This window comes from Nuphar pumila, chromosome 1 (genome assembly GCF_984573655.1).
Source record: "Nuphar pumila chromosome 1, dmNupPumi1.hap1.1, whole genome shotgun sequence".
Lineage (NCBI taxonomy): Eukaryota > Viridiplantae > Streptophyta > Magnoliopsida > Nymphaeales > Nymphaeaceae > Nuphar > Nuphar pumila.
The window spans coordinates 7,445,556-7,464,679 of record NC_143249.1 but is presented as its reverse complement, the minus strand read 5'-3'; the positions used below and the strand labels follow the sequence as shown (position 1 = coordinate 7,464,679).

Below are 19,124 nucleotides of genomic sequence, written 5' to 3'. Positions count from 1 at the left end.
TTTCAGGATTATTTTTAATAGAACTTACCTGACATTCTTTTTGTTGAAGTTGCAGTTTACTGGGGTGTTTGTGCTAAGGTGGACTTCTAAGTCATAAATGTTGGTTCAAACTTCAACAACTGTAAATAGTGTGGACACCATAAAAGGGCTCAACTCATGTTCTTGTATTAGCTTGTGGCACATCCTTGTTTTTTTATTACCAATGAACTTCCAATGCCTGATGCATCCTTGCTGTAACTCAACATTTAGCTACAAGAAAGAAAGGGCCAACCGGACTGTGATCTCAGGAAAATGAAATTTCTTAGCAAGAACGACATCACCATTGTTAAACTACATTTTAGAAGAAAAAGAATGTCCTCTCTTCTTTCCTTTTTATCAGTACTATCAGTTTCCAAATCCTACATCTCAAGTACTTCAACCACAGATCCCAGCTTAAAAAAGAAAAAAGAAAAGAAAAGGCCCATATTGGGGTCAATCCTATCAGCTGATTTTTCTGGCAAGAAGCGCCCGCCTTCAGGACTCAGCACCCATGTTTCCATGCTGACAGCTTGAGCACTTTACAATCGCACCAAGCAATGGCCCCTCAACCTTAGATCCTGGCTATCTTGGTTAAAAAGCATATCATGAGACCAGACTTCATAGATTGGAATATGCAGGGGAAAGAATAAAAGGTTGTGAGAATGAAAATGGAATGGAGAAGACCAATCTAGAACATGATAATTCTGTCCGGTTTTCATGAGATTGTTGCATTTCTTGTTCAGTTGATCGTGATACATTGAATAGAAGTGCATGGTTTAATTGTTGTGATTGGTAACAGCAATCTTGTCTCTGAACTGCATAAAATAGGGCTCAGAATGCACTTGCCTATCCAAGAACTGCCACAAGTACAGAGCTAATCAATACGTAGCTGGAGCTGAAGAAAAAATAAGTGAAATGATCGATTTGAAAGTATGCAAATAAAGAGCAGGTTAACTAATATTCAAAGGCAAAATTGAAAAAAAAAAGGAAAAGGTTTACAGGTGCCTTTATATGTGTAGTTTAACCAATCAAAAGGCCTACTAAATACAATCTATTAAATAATGAATGATGCAAATGAAGTTCAACCCTTTCATGTTTGCTCTTAAGAATTTATTTTGATTCAACATAGAGCCAGTCTTCATGAACCGACTAGCGCCTTCATCCCAAAACAATTGGGGTCGGCGAGATGAACCAAAAAAGAAAATCATTCTGGGTCTTCCACATGAATCCTTCTCCTCAAATCATTTCTATCCAATGCCATGTCCTCGGTGAGGTTCAAAGCATTCATATCCTTTCCTATCATCTCCATCCATGTCTTCCTAGGCCTACCCCGACCTCTTTTAACTAATATATTTTCCCATTTCTCCATCCTTCTAACTGGTATTTCAGTTTTTGGTCAAATATAACTATATAAGGTAAGTCAAAGGCAGATGAATAGCACAAAACCCAATAAACCATCCATCCCATGATTCTCAGTCCATCCTGGTGGCACCCTCGTCATTAAAAAAGGAAAGAAAAAAGGTACCAGAAGAGAGTGATGCTGGCAGACAATATAGTGAGCTTAGATACGTGTTTGTTTGCTGCTGCTTCCTTTCTTGCAGGGGTGATGATCGAGTTCAGTTCTTGGCTAATTGAGCGAGTGTTGACATATTGTACACTGATAATCTAATCTTGCATTTTGTGTGCTAGTGCACACCATCTTCTTCATCATTGATCATATACCACCTCTATACATGTCCTATTTATCTACTCATTTTTTTAACAAAAGCTCATCGGAGTTGCTCTACATTCTCTCCTGTTATCTCTCACAACCTCGTCATTTACTACTCACCTTTCCCCTCCAATTCCCTCAACCTGAATAAAATCAGACCTTCATACAGGTTGTGTTTTAAATCTTAAAAATCACATTCGAACTATCCTGTGTAGCATCTGCTAATTCTTTCTGTCATCAACAAAGCCATTTAATCACCTCTAATATACTTGTTCACTACTTGATTATTTCTCATTAACTGGGGACTACAACTTAGCATATATGTCTCACTTCCATGAGCTCTATTTTACCATTGCCTCTTACCACCCAAAACTCTATATCATGCAACAAAAATATGATCAACGTCATATATCAAGTATTATCACTGTCACGGGCTAATTTTCCTTCAATGAGCCCATGCGGCGCAACGGTCCTCCTTACCGCCACAAGCCTTCTAATCGCTATCTCATAGCCACTTTTGCCACAGGCATAGAATAGCTCGCAACCTGTAACACGCTAGACTAGCCAATATGGCCAGACTAACGGCCACAAGCCACTCACCAACACTTTCAATGTGCTAAATCAGAATATTGGCCCTCTGCGCTACCCCGCGCACAGCTGCCTAGCGGAAGCTCTTCAAGCGCATCTTCAAATGCGTTCTATGTTATCAATGTCACTTTGTGCATAGTCGTCCCATACCAACTAAGCACTCCCGATAAGGGTACCAACCTGCCTTAGCTTGGAATGCCATGGAGCACATCGCAGCTCCATGCGCAAGCCAGTTGAAACCTCGCCACTGAAGGATCCAAGTCTTTCGACCCCAGTCCGAAGACCAGTTGATGATTTCATGCCATAGCGAAGAGCACCACCCAAACTCATTCGCTGGCGCATAGGCTCTCTCTTGCCTAGCCCCGAGTATCTTTACTCGGTTGGAATCACCTAGTGTGACTCCTGAGGGAATTACTCCTAACCCACACGCACCCCCGTGCATCCAATCGTCTCGCGTGGGACGTCCGCAAGTTGAGAGGTTCTTAAGCAACTCTCCAAAGGCAACACCCTCTGGTCCGCTGGCACTGCTTAGCCAAACAACGCTCCACGTCTGTGCCGCCATACAACGATGCACTAACGACTATATTGTTGCCTATCGCATGCCATGCTACCACCGCACGTCACCGATCAAGCTGACGCATACCGCGCGTTCTTACGCTCGATGCATTTTTCACTCAGTAGAGCTCCGCACTGCTCATGCCCCATTCCAAACTTAGCCCGGGACATGCTCCCCCACCCAAGCCATTATACGTCCTCGATAATGTTGGTGTAGGTAAGAACGCAGTTAGCTTGATCTGCCAGTTCCCTTTTTGTGTTAACTTTTGGCTAACTTCTTTTTCTTCCAGCACAACTTGTTCTAGTGTTTATCCACCATCTCCACAATCTTCAATATGCCAAGTCCCATACCTTAGCGCATCTCTGATTGCTTAGACAGCAGTCTTCCGCTTTCTTGCAACGAGCATTCTATGCTCGTGGAACCCCAGTGTAGTTCCAACTCAAGCAGGGCATCCTTACCTGCACGACAAGCTTGTCGTCATTAAGCTCATGGTTGAGTTGCCTTCCAACCTCAGCAAGGGCACTTTGAGCCCTTTGTGATCCTCTCAGAGAAAGATGACCACCAATGTGTACCGTAGAGATCTCTACCCCTTTAGCACAACATTTACGGTTTTTCGATGATCCATCTGAGTCCTCAAGTGGGGAATGTTTTGCTGGAGCATTAACCCAATGCGATCCTTCAGAGTGTCTTCGTGGCACTCGTCCTCCTCACATAGGCACCTTCGGCCCAATGCCACTGCGTCCTCCTCACATAGGCACCTTCAGCCCAATGCTGCTGCTCCCCTCCCGAAGCCCGCATGTTGCAACTCTCTTCTAGAGGCAGCAGAGAATTTCCGCAGGGATCAACGATCCAAGAACAACAACTCTTTCTGCACACACACTTCTCAGAGAACTTTCTGTAATGAAATGGTGGTCTTCAACAAATGCACAAATAACTCACAAACAAGTGTTTATTGGAGACACTACAAGCATGACCCTTGAAAGGGTATAAAAGGAAGAACACTTGAAAAATAAATAATACTTTATTCATGAACAAAATGCTTAAGAAGCATAGTAATATACATTGAAGGGGTTCACCCCTATATATACAAAAAAGTGGGAGAGAGGAGAGCTCATTTTGAGCTCTCCAAAAGAGACGTTGGATTCCAACGTCTCTTAATATAGTTGTTGGACTACAGTCCAACAACATTTATTATCATAGCTGTTGGACTGTAGTTCAACAACATTTATTATAGCTGTTGGACTACAGTCCAACAGCTATTTGCACAGTCAAGTTCCAACAGGAACTTGACTGGATCAAATATCTAGTTTCTATTGAACTAGATGCTAAAAAAGAAAATAAAGAAAAATAAAAAAAAAAATAATAAAAGAAAATATAATAATATTAAATAATATATATATATATATATATTACAGATTACATTTTAACACTCCCCCTCAAACTTACGGTACAATGAGCGAAAGTTTGTCTAAGAGGAAGTGAAATCTGGGAGCAGCGAGAGGCTTGGTGAAGAAGTCTGCTAATTGATATTCTGATGTAACATATGGCAGATCAATGGTTCCATGTAAGTATTCCTCTCTGACATAGTGACAGTCCATCTCAATGTGTTTAGTGCGCTCATGGAATGTCCGGTTGCTTGCAATGTAGATCGCACTTTTGTTGTCACAGCACATCTTTGAAGCTTGCGTTGCTTTGGCTCCCATATCCACTAGCAATCGTCTGAGCCAAACAACCTCCATAGTGGTAGTTGCCATGGCTCTGTATTCAGCTTCGGTGGAGGAAAGAGAGACTTTCTGCTGCTTCTTGCACCTCCACGAAATTAAGGTTTCACCTAGGAACACACAAAAACCAGTAGTTGAGTGTCTATTATTGGGATCACCTTCCCAGTCAGCATCAGTATATGCAATTAAATTTAATGAAGATGAAGCAGACAAGAAGAGTCCTCGTGAAAGAGAGGATTTTAAGTATCTAATAATACGCAAAATCGCTCCCATGTGCACGGAGGTGGGAGCATGCTGAAACTGACTGACTGTATGAACTGCATGAGTTATATCTAGCCTAGTAATGGAAAGATAAGAAAGAGCTCCAACAAGCTGTCTATAAGGAGTAGGATCATCAAGAAGTTCTCCATCATCAATTTTCATTTTAACATTGACAACTTCTAGAGTGTCTACTTTCTTATCATCTGTAATTTCAGACCTGGAAACGATATCAAGAGCAAATTTAGATTGAGATATCAAATACCCCCGAGGGGAATAAGCAACTTCAATGCCTAAAAAATATCTTAATAAACCTAAGTCAGTCATTTCAAAGTGAGTTTTAAGAAGAGATTTGATATTTGCAACTCTCTGTTTGTCGCCTCCGGTGATGATCATATCGTCCACATAGAGAAGAAGAATAATGATGCCTGCATCAGATTTCTTAACAAACAAAGCAGTGTCAGTTAAACAAGGTTGAAAACCAATATCAAGCATAACATGACTAAATCGGTCATACCAGGCTTTTGGAGCCTGTTTAAGACCATAAAGAGCTTTTTCTAGACGAAGAGCTTTACCCTTAGGGATACTAATACCAGGTGGGGCTTCCATGTATACTTCTTCAACGAGATTCCCATTCAGGAAAGCATTTTTGACATCTAATTGAAAGATAGGCCATGTTCTAATGGAGGCCAAGGCTATTAAAGTTCTAACAGTGGTCATACGGGCCACAGGAGCAAATGTTTCTTCATAATCGATGCCATACTCTTGGGCATATCCTTTTGCTACTAAACGGGCCTTATATCTTTCCAGGGTCCCATCACTTTTGGTTTTGACTTTGTATACCCACCTACAACCTATAGGTTTCTTACCCGGAGGAATATCTTGTATCGTCCAAGTATTGGCCTTTTCTAGTGCATCCAATTCTATTTTCATGGCTTCTATCCATTCTATATGATTTTTTGCTTGAGAATAGGATGATGGTTCAACATATGATTGTATTAATGTAATGGCGGCCCTATACGTGGGTGAAAAAGATTCATAAGACACAAATTTTTCTGGAGGTTTAGAGATTCTAGACGTTCTTCTAGGTGAGACTTCAGAGTATTTTTGTAATGCACATGGAAGATTTGCTCTCTACGTCTTGAATATTGTAGACTAACATCCCTATGGATTTGCTCTTCATTATCATCATTTTCAACAACAATAGGACTTTGATCATTGTCAAGGTCACATCCAACATCGCATTCATTGGATTTTGAAATTGGATCAATTAAAAACGAGTATTCAGTGACATCCTTGGATTTTTCAAATTCAAAGAAGCTTTCTTTTTCCAAAAAAGATACATTTCTTGACACATAATTTGTCATTTTGAAAATCGAAACACCTGTAGCCTTTTTTATTATCAGCATATCCTAAAAAGGCACATGGGATTGCACGAGGAGAGAGTTTGTCATTTCTGTTGGTGAAAACAAAACATTTGCATCCAAAGACTCTTAATCTAGAATAATCTGGAGTTAAGTTAACAAGCTTTTCTATTGGAGTTGTATTCTTTAATGAGGAAGATGACATCCTATTAATGAGGTAGGTGGCAGTTAGGACCGCTTCAGCCCAAAAACTTTTTGGAACTTGATTTGCAATTAGCAATGTCCTAGTAGTTTCCATAATGTGCCGATGTTTGCGTTCGGCTAGGCCATTCTGTTGTGGAGTGTGTGGACATGATCTTTGATATGTAATACCATGTAAATTGAGATAGTCTTTGAATTCGTTGGACATAAATTCTCCCCGTGAATCAGTGCGAAAAATAGAAATATCATTTTGAAACTTATTTTTAACCATTTTATGAAATATTTGGAAGTTAGCAAAGACATCAGATTTATGTTTAAGAAAATAAATCCAAGTATGTCTAGAAAAGTCATCAACAAAAATGACATAATATGTATAACCACCTTTGGAAATTACTGGTGCGGGGCCCCAAACATCCGAATGTATTAACTTAAGTGGTCGTGAGGAAACAAAAGTTCTACTAAGAAATGGTAACCTTTTCATTTTGCCAAGAATGCAGTCTTTACAAGAAAAATTTTCAGAATTACAAAATTTTTCCAAACTTGGAAAATATTGAATTTTAGACATATGAGGATGGCCAAGCCTTTTGTGCCATAAATCCAATTCTAATTTCTGAATATTATAACAAAATGCATTCTTGGGTAATTCCAAAAAGTCCATGTAATAAAGTCCTCCTTCTCTATGGCCTTCCCTGACTGGCGATCATGTACCCAACAACCATGAGAAGAGAAGGAGATATTACATCCATAATCAGATATTTGCGAGACAGATAAGAGATTCAAATTAAGTTTAGGGATATATCTAACTTCTGGGATAAAAAATCTTTTGGATTTTTGAAGATTTTCAAAACATCCTATTCCTTTTACTTCGAGAGATGTGCCATCGGCTGTAAAAAACCTTTGACACACTTGAGTTATTTTTAAGACATTCGGATAGACTATTAACATTTGGGGTCATATGAAAAGAAGCACCAGAATCTAAAAGCCAAGGAAAGTTACCTGGACCGGAGAAAGATGCAATTGCCGCTCCAGTTGAGGCTTCGGTTGAGGAGGATACCCCTTTGAGAAGAGGTTGAAGGATTTCCATCAGTTGAGTCATAGACACAGGTGCATCTTGATCTTTTGACTCAGATTCAACAGATGCAACTCTTTTTTCTTCTCTTCTTTTTAACTTTGGACATTGAGGCCTATAGTGCCCCGGTTCATGACAATGATGACAAATAACTTTTCTTTTATCAAAGTCGTTGTTTTGCCTTCCAAAATGAGGCGGCTTGTAAGTACGAGTATGATTCCCCGGTCTAGATACAGCTAAAACGGAGTCATCATCAACTTTTGGAGTACTTTTTCTAAGTCTATTTTCCTCCATAGAGAGCTCTTCTATAGTATCAACAATAGAAGGAATTTTTTCACGATGTAAAAGGGCCGATTTGGTGGATTCAAACTCCGGCCTTAGACCATTCACAAATTGATAGAAATGTTTCATATCGAGTTGCTTTTGGCGAAGCTCGATGTCTTCGGCACAATGCCATTTGGGCTCAAGAAGAGCCAACTCTTCCCAAAGTTCGGACAACTCATTATAATATTCTCGAATAGTTTTATCTTTTTGAGTCATTGTCCGAACTTTATCTTGTAAATTGCATACATGTGCAATATCTTTAAGGGAATACATGTTTTTGAGGTATTCCCAAGCCTTATCGGCATGCTCAAACTTAGCTAGACTAGAGCATTTTTTAATGTCTATGCTATTGATGAGCCATGACATAATTTTTGCATGCCCTATCCTCCATTCTTTCCATTTCTTTTCATAAGTGGCTAACGCCTTACTCTTCTCTTCTTCCGTTAGAGGAACCTCTTTATCACCCTCTTTCTTGGTAAGAGATAGTTTAGGTTCCAAATCGGAACCATCCACTATACCCCATAAACCTTTTCCCCAAATGTGGTGCTTCATAATCGAAGCCCACATTACATAGTTAGTATCATTTAGCTTCATAGGAATGATGGTGATCTTATCATTGTCATTCATCTTTTACAAGGGTAAGAGAGGAATAAATAGGAGGAGAGAGAGAAAAAAATAAAAAGAAAAGAAAAAGAGTAGACAAAAGAATAAGAGAGGATACAAAACCAATTTTTTTTTTGTAGCACAAGTTCGCCTTTCTTCAAACAAATCTTCTTGAGCCAAGAACAAGGTGATAAAACACCTTTTGTAAATGTGGCACGGAAATCGAGGCGGAAACACTTCAAGATCTAAGGATTTCGTAGCTCTGATACCATGTAATGAAATGGTGGTCTTCAACAAATGCACAAATAACTCACAAACAAGTGTCTATTGGAGACACTACAAGCATGACCCTTGAAAGGGTATAAAAGGAAGAACACTTGAAAAATAAATAATACTTTATTCATGAACAAAAATGCTTAAGAAGCATAGTAATATACATTGAAGGGGTTCACCCCTATATATACAAAAAAGTGGGAGAGAGGAGAGCTCATTTTGAGCTCTCCAAAAGAGACGTTGGATTCCAACGTCTCTTAATATAGCTGTTGGACTACAGTCCAACAACATTTATTATTATAGCTGTTGGACTGTAGTCCAACAGCATTTATTATAGCTGTTGGACTACAGTCCAACAGCTGTTTGCACAGTCAAGTTCCAACAGGAACTTGACTGGATCAAATATCTAGTTTCTATTGAACTAGATGCTAAAAAAGAAAATAAAGAAAAATAATAAAAGAAAAAAAGAAAATAATAAAAGAAAATATAATAATATTAAATAATATATATATATATATATATTACAGATTACATTTTAACACTTTCAACTTAAGGGACCAAACCGACGAGCATCTTTGCTCAACGTGGGCACTCCGCTAACCCACAAACTTGGGAGAGAGCACAAGTTTTATCAAGTCTCTCCGACCCAAAGGTGCAAATCCTTCCAGCCGAATCCAACGTGCATGCACAAGGCAAACGCTACGCTCCACCTGTGAGCCTAACGCACAACTGGTGAGAATCTTTTTTATTTATCTGCGTTCCCATAGCCGGCAACTGAACAACAATCTTACGCTTCAGAATATCATGGTAAAGATGTCCCATACCATCCAACCACTACTTTGCTTCAGCGATTCGATTCACGAATCTTCAGTTACGTAATTTTGCATCGCAAGGATAAACCATCTTTGTTCCTTTCAGTGTCGCACATGAACAACAAGGTCTCTGTGAACCTTTTCTTTTTTAGTATATCTTGCTCAAGATATCGATCTGCTCTGATACCAATTGTCACAGGCTAATTTTCCTTCAATGAGCCCATGCGACGCAACGGTCCTCCTTACCGCCACAAGCCTTCTAATCGTTATCTCATAGCCACTTTTGCCACGGGCAGAGAATAGCTCGCAACCTGTAACACGCTAGACTAACCAATATGGCCAGACTAACGGCCACAAGCCACTCACCAACACTTTCAATGTGCTGAATCAGAATATTGGCCCTGTGCGCTACCCCGCGCACAGCTGCCTAGCGGAAGCTCTTCAAGCGCATCTTCAAATGCGTTCTATGTTATCAATGTCACTTTGTGCATAGTCGTCCCATACCAACTAAGCACTTCTGATAAGGGCACCAACCTGCCTTAGCTTGGAATGCCATGAAGCACATCGCAGCTCCATGCGCAAGCCAGTTGAAACCTCGCCACTGAAGGATCCAAGTCTTTCGACCCCAGTCCGAAGACCAGTTGATGATTTCATGCCATAGCGAAGAGCACCACCCAAACTCATTCGCTGGCGCATAGGCTCTCTCTTGCCTAGCCCCGAGTATCTTTACTCGGTTGGAATCACCTAGTGTGACTCCTGAGGGAATTACTCCTAACCCACACGCACCCCCGTGCGTCCAATCGCCTCGCGTGGGACGTCCGCAAGTTGAGAGGTTCTTAAGCAACTCTTCAAAGGCAACACCCTCTGGTCCGCTGGCACTGCTTAGCCAAACAACGCTCCACGTCTGTGCCGCCATACAACGATGCACTAACGACGATATTGTTGCCTATTGCATGCCATGCTACCACCGCACGTCACCGATCAAGCTGACACATACCGCGCGTTCTTACGCTCGATGCATTTTCCACTCAGTAGAGCTCCGCACTGCTCATGCCCCATTCCAAACTCAGCCCGGGACAATCACACAACACAATATTAGTTCATTTTAACTTCTTCCATTTTAAACCAATCGAAGTAGTGCAACATAGTAGACTCAGACTCTGAATCTCTTCTATATTTTGGCACTAGAATCTTCTACTTTACCTGCAACTTGCTTTACATTGTTACACTTTCTAAATCTACACTGCATGTTTTGTTCTTGCTTAATTACTCAAGCCCCTTAGATCTAGATTTCTTCTCCATAGATTGACATCCCATTTCTTAACACACCAATCTGTTACAAAATCTTCAAGTTGCATGCGTCGCAAGATGCAATACTGTTCATCTATAACTAATTCCAACCCAAAGAAGCACATACACAAAATCCAACTTTTAAGCTGAAAAGAGCAATCATGATTCTTCTCTACCACGTCACCATTGTTAATACTTCTCATGGCATTCAAACACTTCAGCAGAGTGCCCATTTAACAGAGACGACTTAGAAAATATGCTTGGATGCACCCACTTATCCAGAAATCCAGAACATGTATATATAATCTACAGAGCATCCCAACTTATCCTACTTTTCTGGGATAAATCATAAATGGGTGCATCCAAAACACTTCCTATATTCTAACCACATACACAAATCAAGAGAAGAATAAAAGGGGAATCAAGCAATAGGAGAAGGGAAAAAGCAAATTACCATATCAACACCGCGGAGCTACTACTACTTCCCGGAGAGCCGATCGATCCCATCCTTCGCGTCCGCAAACAATGGATCGATCCGAAGCGCCTCCGCGAAGGCGCCCCTGGCCTCGCCCACCATTCCTTTCCTCTCGTAGCAAGACCCCAAGAGGCAGAACGCCCTGACGTTCTTGGGGCTGAGCTTGACGGCCTCCTCGAGGTCGGAAACCGCCGAATCGAGCCGCCTCCGGCGACCGCCCTGCGACGACGAAGAGGACAAGGAATCGAGGAGGAGGTCTGCCCTCTTGTAGAGGGCGTCCCCCTTCTCCTGAGGGGAGAGGGTCCTGACGGCCGGGGACAGGAGGGCGGCGTCGAGGGAACGGAGGGCGGCTGAGGGGTGGCCCTGGCTGTCGAGGGAGAGGGCCCTGAGGATGTGGGAGGAGGCGTCCCGGGGATTGAGGGCGATGGCCCGGCCGGCCTCCTCCGCGGCGGAGCGGGCCAGGGAGAGCGCCACCGAAGAGCGCTCCGGGGCGGCGCGAGAGCGCGCGAGGAGCTGCGCCCCCTGCAGGAAGTGGCGCTTGGCCTGCATCCTGGCGCGGTTCCGGCTGCGGACGGAGGCGAGGCTCCCCCGCCCCGTCAGCCGCTGCATCATAGCCACCATCGCCACCGCCAGGATCACCACCCCCGCCTGCACCAACATCTCCATCCCCATCTCTCTCTTTCTTTCTTTTGCTTACATTGATGATGAGAGGTAGGAACACATCCTCTGGAGGTATTAGTTACCATAGTACTTGTTGCAACCTTTTTACAGTTGGTAGTTTTTTTGTTTTTTTTTTGGGCAGTAAATCAGAAAATGCTTCGAGTTTTGTGCAGTGCTGAAGGTGGGCCTCTGCTTTGATTATTCGAGGGAGAATCAGATGCAGTGTAATTGAAAGCCTTTTAGTAGATCAGGTGCAGCAGCACACGGTTTGATGGAGGGTGATCAAATGCAGCAGCACACTAAAGTTGTGCAGCAACCTATCTCACCTGATCCTCTCTCCAGTGTTTCGATTGCTATACGCAGGACGTTCGTCAAGGTTAAAAGATCACAATTCTACTGCAATGTTAGTAGCTTTGGGAATCCGATTCCTATCGGTTAAAAATCAGCCGATTCATGGCCAATTTAATTCGATTCAGTTGAGAATTGGTATTTGCCGATTCACCTGAATCATTGTCAAACTAATTGGATGGCTGGGCGAAGGGGGTTAGGGATCCCTTAGTTTGCAAAACCTCATACCCCTCGCTTGTCCAAAGCCAAGGTATTCCCCACCTTTCCCGGGGAAGCACACCACCATAGGGAGTTCTTTTCGGTTTCCTCCAAGGGCATTTTTTACCATCTTTTGGGCTCCCTCAAGGACATTTTGGTGGTATGATATGCCTCCGTACAGGATGTGTGGTGGATATTAAAAATCACTGCATCTACATCCTTTTTTTTTAAGTCCAGCTGGGGTTAGGTTATACAACTATACCCTTGGGTTTTGAACCTGCAAAGTCCCAACACAAGGTGATGTGCACTAGACTAGCCCAGAAAGGCAGAGCCCCGGTAGGTATCTGAAATCTACCTTACAAGAAGAGATTAATGCATAAACTTTCATTATGTGGCAGCAAGTTTTTTCTCTCTTTTTTTGTTTTTAATAACAGGGAGAAACTTTGGTTGGATGGGATATTAAAAATCAAGAGTTGTCAAACCACTAAGTAAAAACTCTACGAGTATTCTTCCTGCACCCAGGATAGTTTTCTGTTAGAACACAAACTTTAGATATTGTTCAACTTAATGCCTAAAACCAAGTCACCTAACCAAATGTACGGAACTCCTTTCTGTGTACACGCTTGCAGACTATGTAGCATGTTTGGTTGATTCCACATGTAATTCCAAATCACATATTCTACCTGGTGATTTGGAATCACATGAGATTGACTCCAAATGTGATTTCAGATCACATTCTGTTTCACTTTTTGATTTTTTGATGTTTGGTAGTTGTGCAAATGAGATTCATTTTGCAATTGCTAATTGAGGTCTTATTGCGATAAAATTGTACCGCCCACTGGCTAGGTTCAATTTTCACTTAATTCATAATCACAATTTTTTTATGCAGAATTCACAAACCCGCATAAATTTATTTGTGAATTTTGGGTGAAACGGAAACCACCAAAATCACAAATATCCTATGCTTTCGCATATATGTCAATATTTCACATAAATATATTTGTGAAACTCTACTTAAACTAAAACCACTAAAATTGCATTTTCGCATATAATTCATGATTTCCCATAAATATATTTGTGACAATCCTACTGGTTCGCAAAAATCCTTCTGTTTTGCAAATGAATGGGTATTTGTGATTTTAGTTGCTTTAGCAATTATGTGAAACAATAGTTTTTTTGCGAAATAGTCAAATTTTTGTGAATAAGTAGGATTTTTGCAAATATATTTATGTAAATTTGTGAATTATATGTGAAAAAATATGATATATGCAATTTTAGTGGTTTCAGTTTAAGCGAATTTATGAAGTATTTGTGATTTTAATGGTTTCAATTTTTTAAGCGGAGTTTCACATATAACGACCAAAATAATAGTGAATGCAAACAAATAAACACTCAAACCACTTAAACATTCAAATGATTTGAAAACATATAAACAATGACATTATATACAAATCATTCAATAGTGCTTTCAATTTAAACATTCAAATCATTTAAACATTGAATAGTACTTTCAGTTTAAATATTTAAATCATTTAATGATATTTAAATAACTTTATATAAAAAATTATTCATATAAACATTCAATCAATATCATCATATACAAATCAATTTCATTCAAATGACTTTATATAAAAATTTATTCATATAAACATTCAATCAATATCATCATATACAAATCAATTTCATTCAAATGACTTTATATAAAAATTTATTCATATAAACATTCAAATGACATTACATACAAATCAATGAGTTACAATGTTGATCTTCGAATACATAAAAAAAAATAAAAAATAATCAAATGAATTTTTATAATTGAGGATGTTGTGATTGTCGCGATCGTAGCTCCTCGGTAACCTTATTTGCATTCTCTAGAATGCCAGCTTGAGTAGGTATCATATCCGCTTAAGTACGTATTATATTCTTCAACATGTGAATTTCTTTAAGTGTAAGAGTCAACTCTCCCTTCGATCTACTTATAGTCTTTTTGTGCTTCTTTCTAACTCACTCCTCCCTCTAAAAATGTAATATCGCGTATTTTTACACTAGCCATTTTGAGATATTTTTCAAAAATTTGGCTAAGTTTGGGAGAAAAATCATTTAAAGCTTGATTTTTAGACTTAAGACTTTGAGTCTGGGCTTGATCCAGGTCTCATTGACAAGGTCGAGGTGAGCCAAATGAAGCGTGAGAAAGAGTTTTACTTTGGACCTTTAAATTCAAGCAAAATTTGAGCAAAATTTATGTTATTTTTGGGCAAAATTCAAAATTTGATATTTGTGTAATATGTCGTTGGATGTGTTTTAGAATTTTGAGTGCAACGCTGTTTTACTTTTCTAAATTCGGGTTCCGGTTGGCCCAAAAATCATATTTTTCTGAAAATTGAGCAGTTTGTCGAAACGGATCTGGAGTTGGATCAGATTGGATCTAATGCATAAGATCCAAATTATTATAGATTTTGATCTTATGTAGGACCCACTCTAATCTAGATTTAATCCAGATCTTGATCCATTTTTGTTTTGGGTATGAGTTTGGATTTATGGATCTGGATCCAGATCCAAATCTAAGCCCCACGATTTTCCAGCTTTAAATTGAATATAAAGCTTTATTTTGGGGTTTAATAAGGTTAGGGATCCTTTTGGGTTAATTTGGTAATTTTTTGAAGTTTTTATACAATTTTAATTAATTAATTAATTATATGTTAATTAATTAATTAATATCAATTCTGAATTTTTATTTTTGGGCTGAGTGGGACTCTCTAAAAGAGTCCCTATTCTTACCTAAGAAAGGTTAAGAGAGAGTTTTAGAAGGGTTGGGAGTTTTAAGAAAAAAATTCAACTTTTTTTAGAGTTTAAAAAAAAATAGGAAACTAGAGGGAGAGAGAGAGTTTCCATCTTTTTGGAAACTCTCTTAGAGAGGGCGGGAGAAGGGGGGGCGTCACCCCCTCTCCCACTCATTATTTAAAGAAAAAAAAAGGAGAGAGAGAAGGGAAAAGAGAAAGAGAAAGAGGGAAAAGAGGAGAGTGAGAGAGGGAGGAAAAAAGGACGAAGAAGAGGAAGAAGGATCTTCTTCAACAGCCCAACCCCTTTTTTACCATTGTTTTCTTCGATTATCTCTGGTTCAAGCACAAGGTACAGGTTTCTCTTTTGATTTAAGTAAGAAAAAGAACATGGATTCGATTTCCATGCGGTATTTTAGTGTAAAACCATGTGGATGAGTAAATCCAAACATTTACTCTACGATCCATGATGAAATCCATATGTTTTCGTATTCTTGAATGTTATTGTGAAATAACACACGTGTTAATGTATTTTTATATTAAAACAAAATTTTTAATCCATAAAAAATATAGTTGCTTATGTATGTGCATGCTAGTATTGTCGATTTTTATGAAAAATCCATGTTATAGACTTTTAGTGCATTGAAATCTGAACATAACCACTCAAAAACGTGGGTGCGTATTTGCTTATGTATTTATTTCATAACCGGGTTGTGTATCTTATGAAATTTGAGTATTCTGACCTATACATGTGTTCTTTATGCAAAAAATTCATGTGCATGCATACTAAAAATCATTTTTATTTCAATAAGCATGCTCGTGGCCCTGGACTTTTATTTAAGTGTACTGTCATAAAAAAAAAAGAAGTATCTCTTTGGGTTGGTTGTCAGACCAACCGAGCTCAGTTCGGCTGGCCTGACAAGCTGAACCTTTTGGTTGTTGAGCCAAGCTGACTGTCAGACAGTCAACTGGGCATTCTTTTAGCATAAGGTCTCAGTCGACTAGCAGTCGGTTGGGCATTGTTTCGATTCAATCCCAACCGATTGTCAATCAGCTGGGCATTGTCGGCTTTATTTCCAACCGACTACATGTCGGCTGGATACTTATTATGGGCCCGGTGTGGCCCCACTTGGGCTAGGGCTTGTTATGTATACTTGATTCGTTGTTCAGTTCTTTTTTTTTTTTGCCCAATTTTTTTGCATGGTTATATTGATTTTGCTGGTACGTATTTATACTCATATTTAAGTGTTCAGCAGCTTGTTTAACTTATTGATCGGCAGCATATTTAATTTATGCTAGGTGCTCTGTTGTACCTATTTACCAGGTGATTTTTATGCACATGCGTATGCAAGGGTTGTTAGGCATACACTTGTGTAAGCAGTATGACATAGCTGCTTATAGGTGTTGCCATGGGTTGGCTAGATATGTAACTATTTTTGGTTGTTGTCATATCAGTTGTATCCAATGTTTTAACTAAAAGTGTCTGCTTAACGTGAACATAGTCAGTTAGGTGATTAAATTCCAGACTTGTGGATGAGATTGGCTATATGCATCGGTTTCATCATCTTGCATGTGATATATCATGCTTACTCAATGTTACATTTCAAGGCTGCACCTTATGCTTATATGTTTATGTATATATATCAAATTGATGTGTTTGGCACGTGTACCATTAACTAAATGCTCACAGGTGTGATTAAAGTGTGTGTTGTGCGAAAGCATTACATATGACATGGATATGCATTTAATATAAGCATGCGAAATTGAATGAAATCGTAAAATTAACATGACTATGTGAATGCACGTACATGCATATGGGTATTATTAATATTTCGTGCACATCTCAAAAGTTCACATACATGAATGTGCATTGAAAAGCATGCGAAAGTAATGCATAATGGCGTATGATTGAGGATTTTTGCATATGAATGCATTGTCGATCAAATGGATCACCCTGGGCTATGTGAGCCTCGAGTATGTGTTGCTCTTGTTTTAGTTGTTCTATGCATTGCAAAAATCAAATGTGATATTATTTTATTGTATTGTTTCATGATGCCACGAGTTGTGGTCCCGTGAAGAGCTTGTCATGTTGATTTGCAAGCTTATGTTATTAATTTTGCATGTTGATTTACAAATGTAAAGGAGATAAATTAATAACAAGATAAAAGAAAGTAAAAGAACAGTGTAACTTATGTTTCCTTGATGTCCCTTCTTTAATGTGAGAATCTTGGATATTATGGTTTTGGAAAAACCGTGAAGATACTAAAACTTCGCGTACATTGTTGTTGCCCCTAACCCAATATTGAGTGTCTTCTCCTGGCCACGATTTTAGGGAGAGTCTGTCACTTTGCCTGGGGGTGGTGTGTAGACACAGTTGTTGTTTTGGTATACCAAGAAAAGTGACACTTGTGGATACTGATGTCTCTGGTGTCTCCAACATTAGATATTGTTTTTTAATATTCAGATGAATGGTGTTATTTTTTGATATCGACTGAGGCTAAATTTGAAACCTAGTAATAAAATACAAATTATGTGCTAAGTTACCCTGAGAACCTAACTTAACATCGAGAATTTTACCCGTTTTGAGTATTCGCGGGCAATTGTAATAAAAAGTGGAAGTTAAATGTGTATGCATCCTAATAGGTACATGCATATAAAAGAAAACTTAATTAAAGATAATAAATTATGCATATTTCTGTCATGCATTAGATCATACATATTTACTTGTTCCCTTAATTGTGATATATTGATGAATGCATGATATTTTTTAATGCATGTTAAATGTCTTTAATGCTTAGATTGTGATCTATGCTGTTATTAAATGTTTTATCATGCTTAATAAATGCTTTTTATTGCATGAATGATTATTTGAATTATGAATGTGTTATATTTATATTCTTCTAAAATATTGCACCAATCTTATTTATGTTCTTTGTTCTTATTTGATTCATTAGAGAGACATGTACGCATGATTCTTTAGATTCTGATACCCTATTTTTTATGTTTTTCGCAGCCTCAGATGCCTAATAGGGTGACCTGCTTCTGAGAAGAGTCACGAGAGGACCACACGACTACATGACAAATTCTTTGGACAGCGTGTGACTTTTTTCTTTTATCTTTCTTTTACTTTCTTTACTTTCATTTACTTATGTCTCAGACTCTTTATATTCGAATAAATAAAGTTTGTTTTGATTTTAGTTTGGTATGAAAGATGAGTATAAGACCTCTTGTGGTGGTGGTTGTGTTTAACTGTAAAGGCTCGGGGTCTCTGGGATTGTTTTCGCACTTTAAAAAAATGTACTTTTTAAGGGTTATGAGTTGGGGTCGTTATAAAAAAGCCCTCTTTGTTGTTAAAAATATGCAACCTACTGGGCGAATAAAAAATCATCATTGGTAGTACATGTCATGGATGACAAGCTGATGTCTTCACTGCCCTTGCGCTAGTCTTAAAGTTCAAAGAGAAATATCATGAGGTAATCCTTCGTGGCATGGGATAAAAATTTGCTAACTGCATGGACTGGCTTTCCACCAGTGTTGATAAATAAGCATAAGCCAAAGACGTATAATAAGGATGCTCCCATCATCTTGTCCACCCTACTACCACCCTTTCCTCCAACATGAGGTAGTTTCACATTTATCCTCCTCGCTTTACTGGGGTCATAGTAGTTCCTAAGCGATGAAAACTTGATCTTATTGCCTTTGAATAAATCATCATTTGTTTGTAAATAAATATCACGCAATTGCTTGAAATCTCTTCACCACTGTCCACTAACGGGCTCCCATGACACTTCAGTCTGGTGATTCGTGTCATGTCCACCAACGTGATGGTTATATCAAGATCTCTGAACTGAAATATGTTGGTTGACGGATTTCAAAAT

The 19,124-nt window shown here is 39.1% G+C and overlaps 1 protein-coding gene across 1 annotated transcript; it reads right to left on the bottom strand.

Moving 5' to 3' along the window:
- Positions 1–213: 213 nt before the first annotated feature.
- On the bottom strand, positions 214–11,948 carry LOC149847843 (uncharacterized). The gene is made up of 2 exons (XM_090004307.1): positions 11,243–11,948; positions 214–875 (listed from the first exon to the last, which is right to left on the bottom strand). The coding sequence occupies exon 1, from the start codon at positions 11,933–11,935 to the stop codon at positions 11,267–11,269; it is 669 nt and encodes a 222-aa protein (XP_089860433.1). The 5' UTR covers positions 11,936–11,948; the 3' UTR covers positions 214–875; positions 11,243–11,266.
- Positions 11,949–19,124: the final 7,176 nt, after the last annotated feature.

Excerpts from the sequence above, each read along its gene's own strand:
- LOC149847843 (XM_090004307.1), bottom strand. The coding sequence starts at position 11,935 with ATGGGGATGGAGATGTTGGTGCAGGCGGGGGTGGTGATCCTGGCGGTG.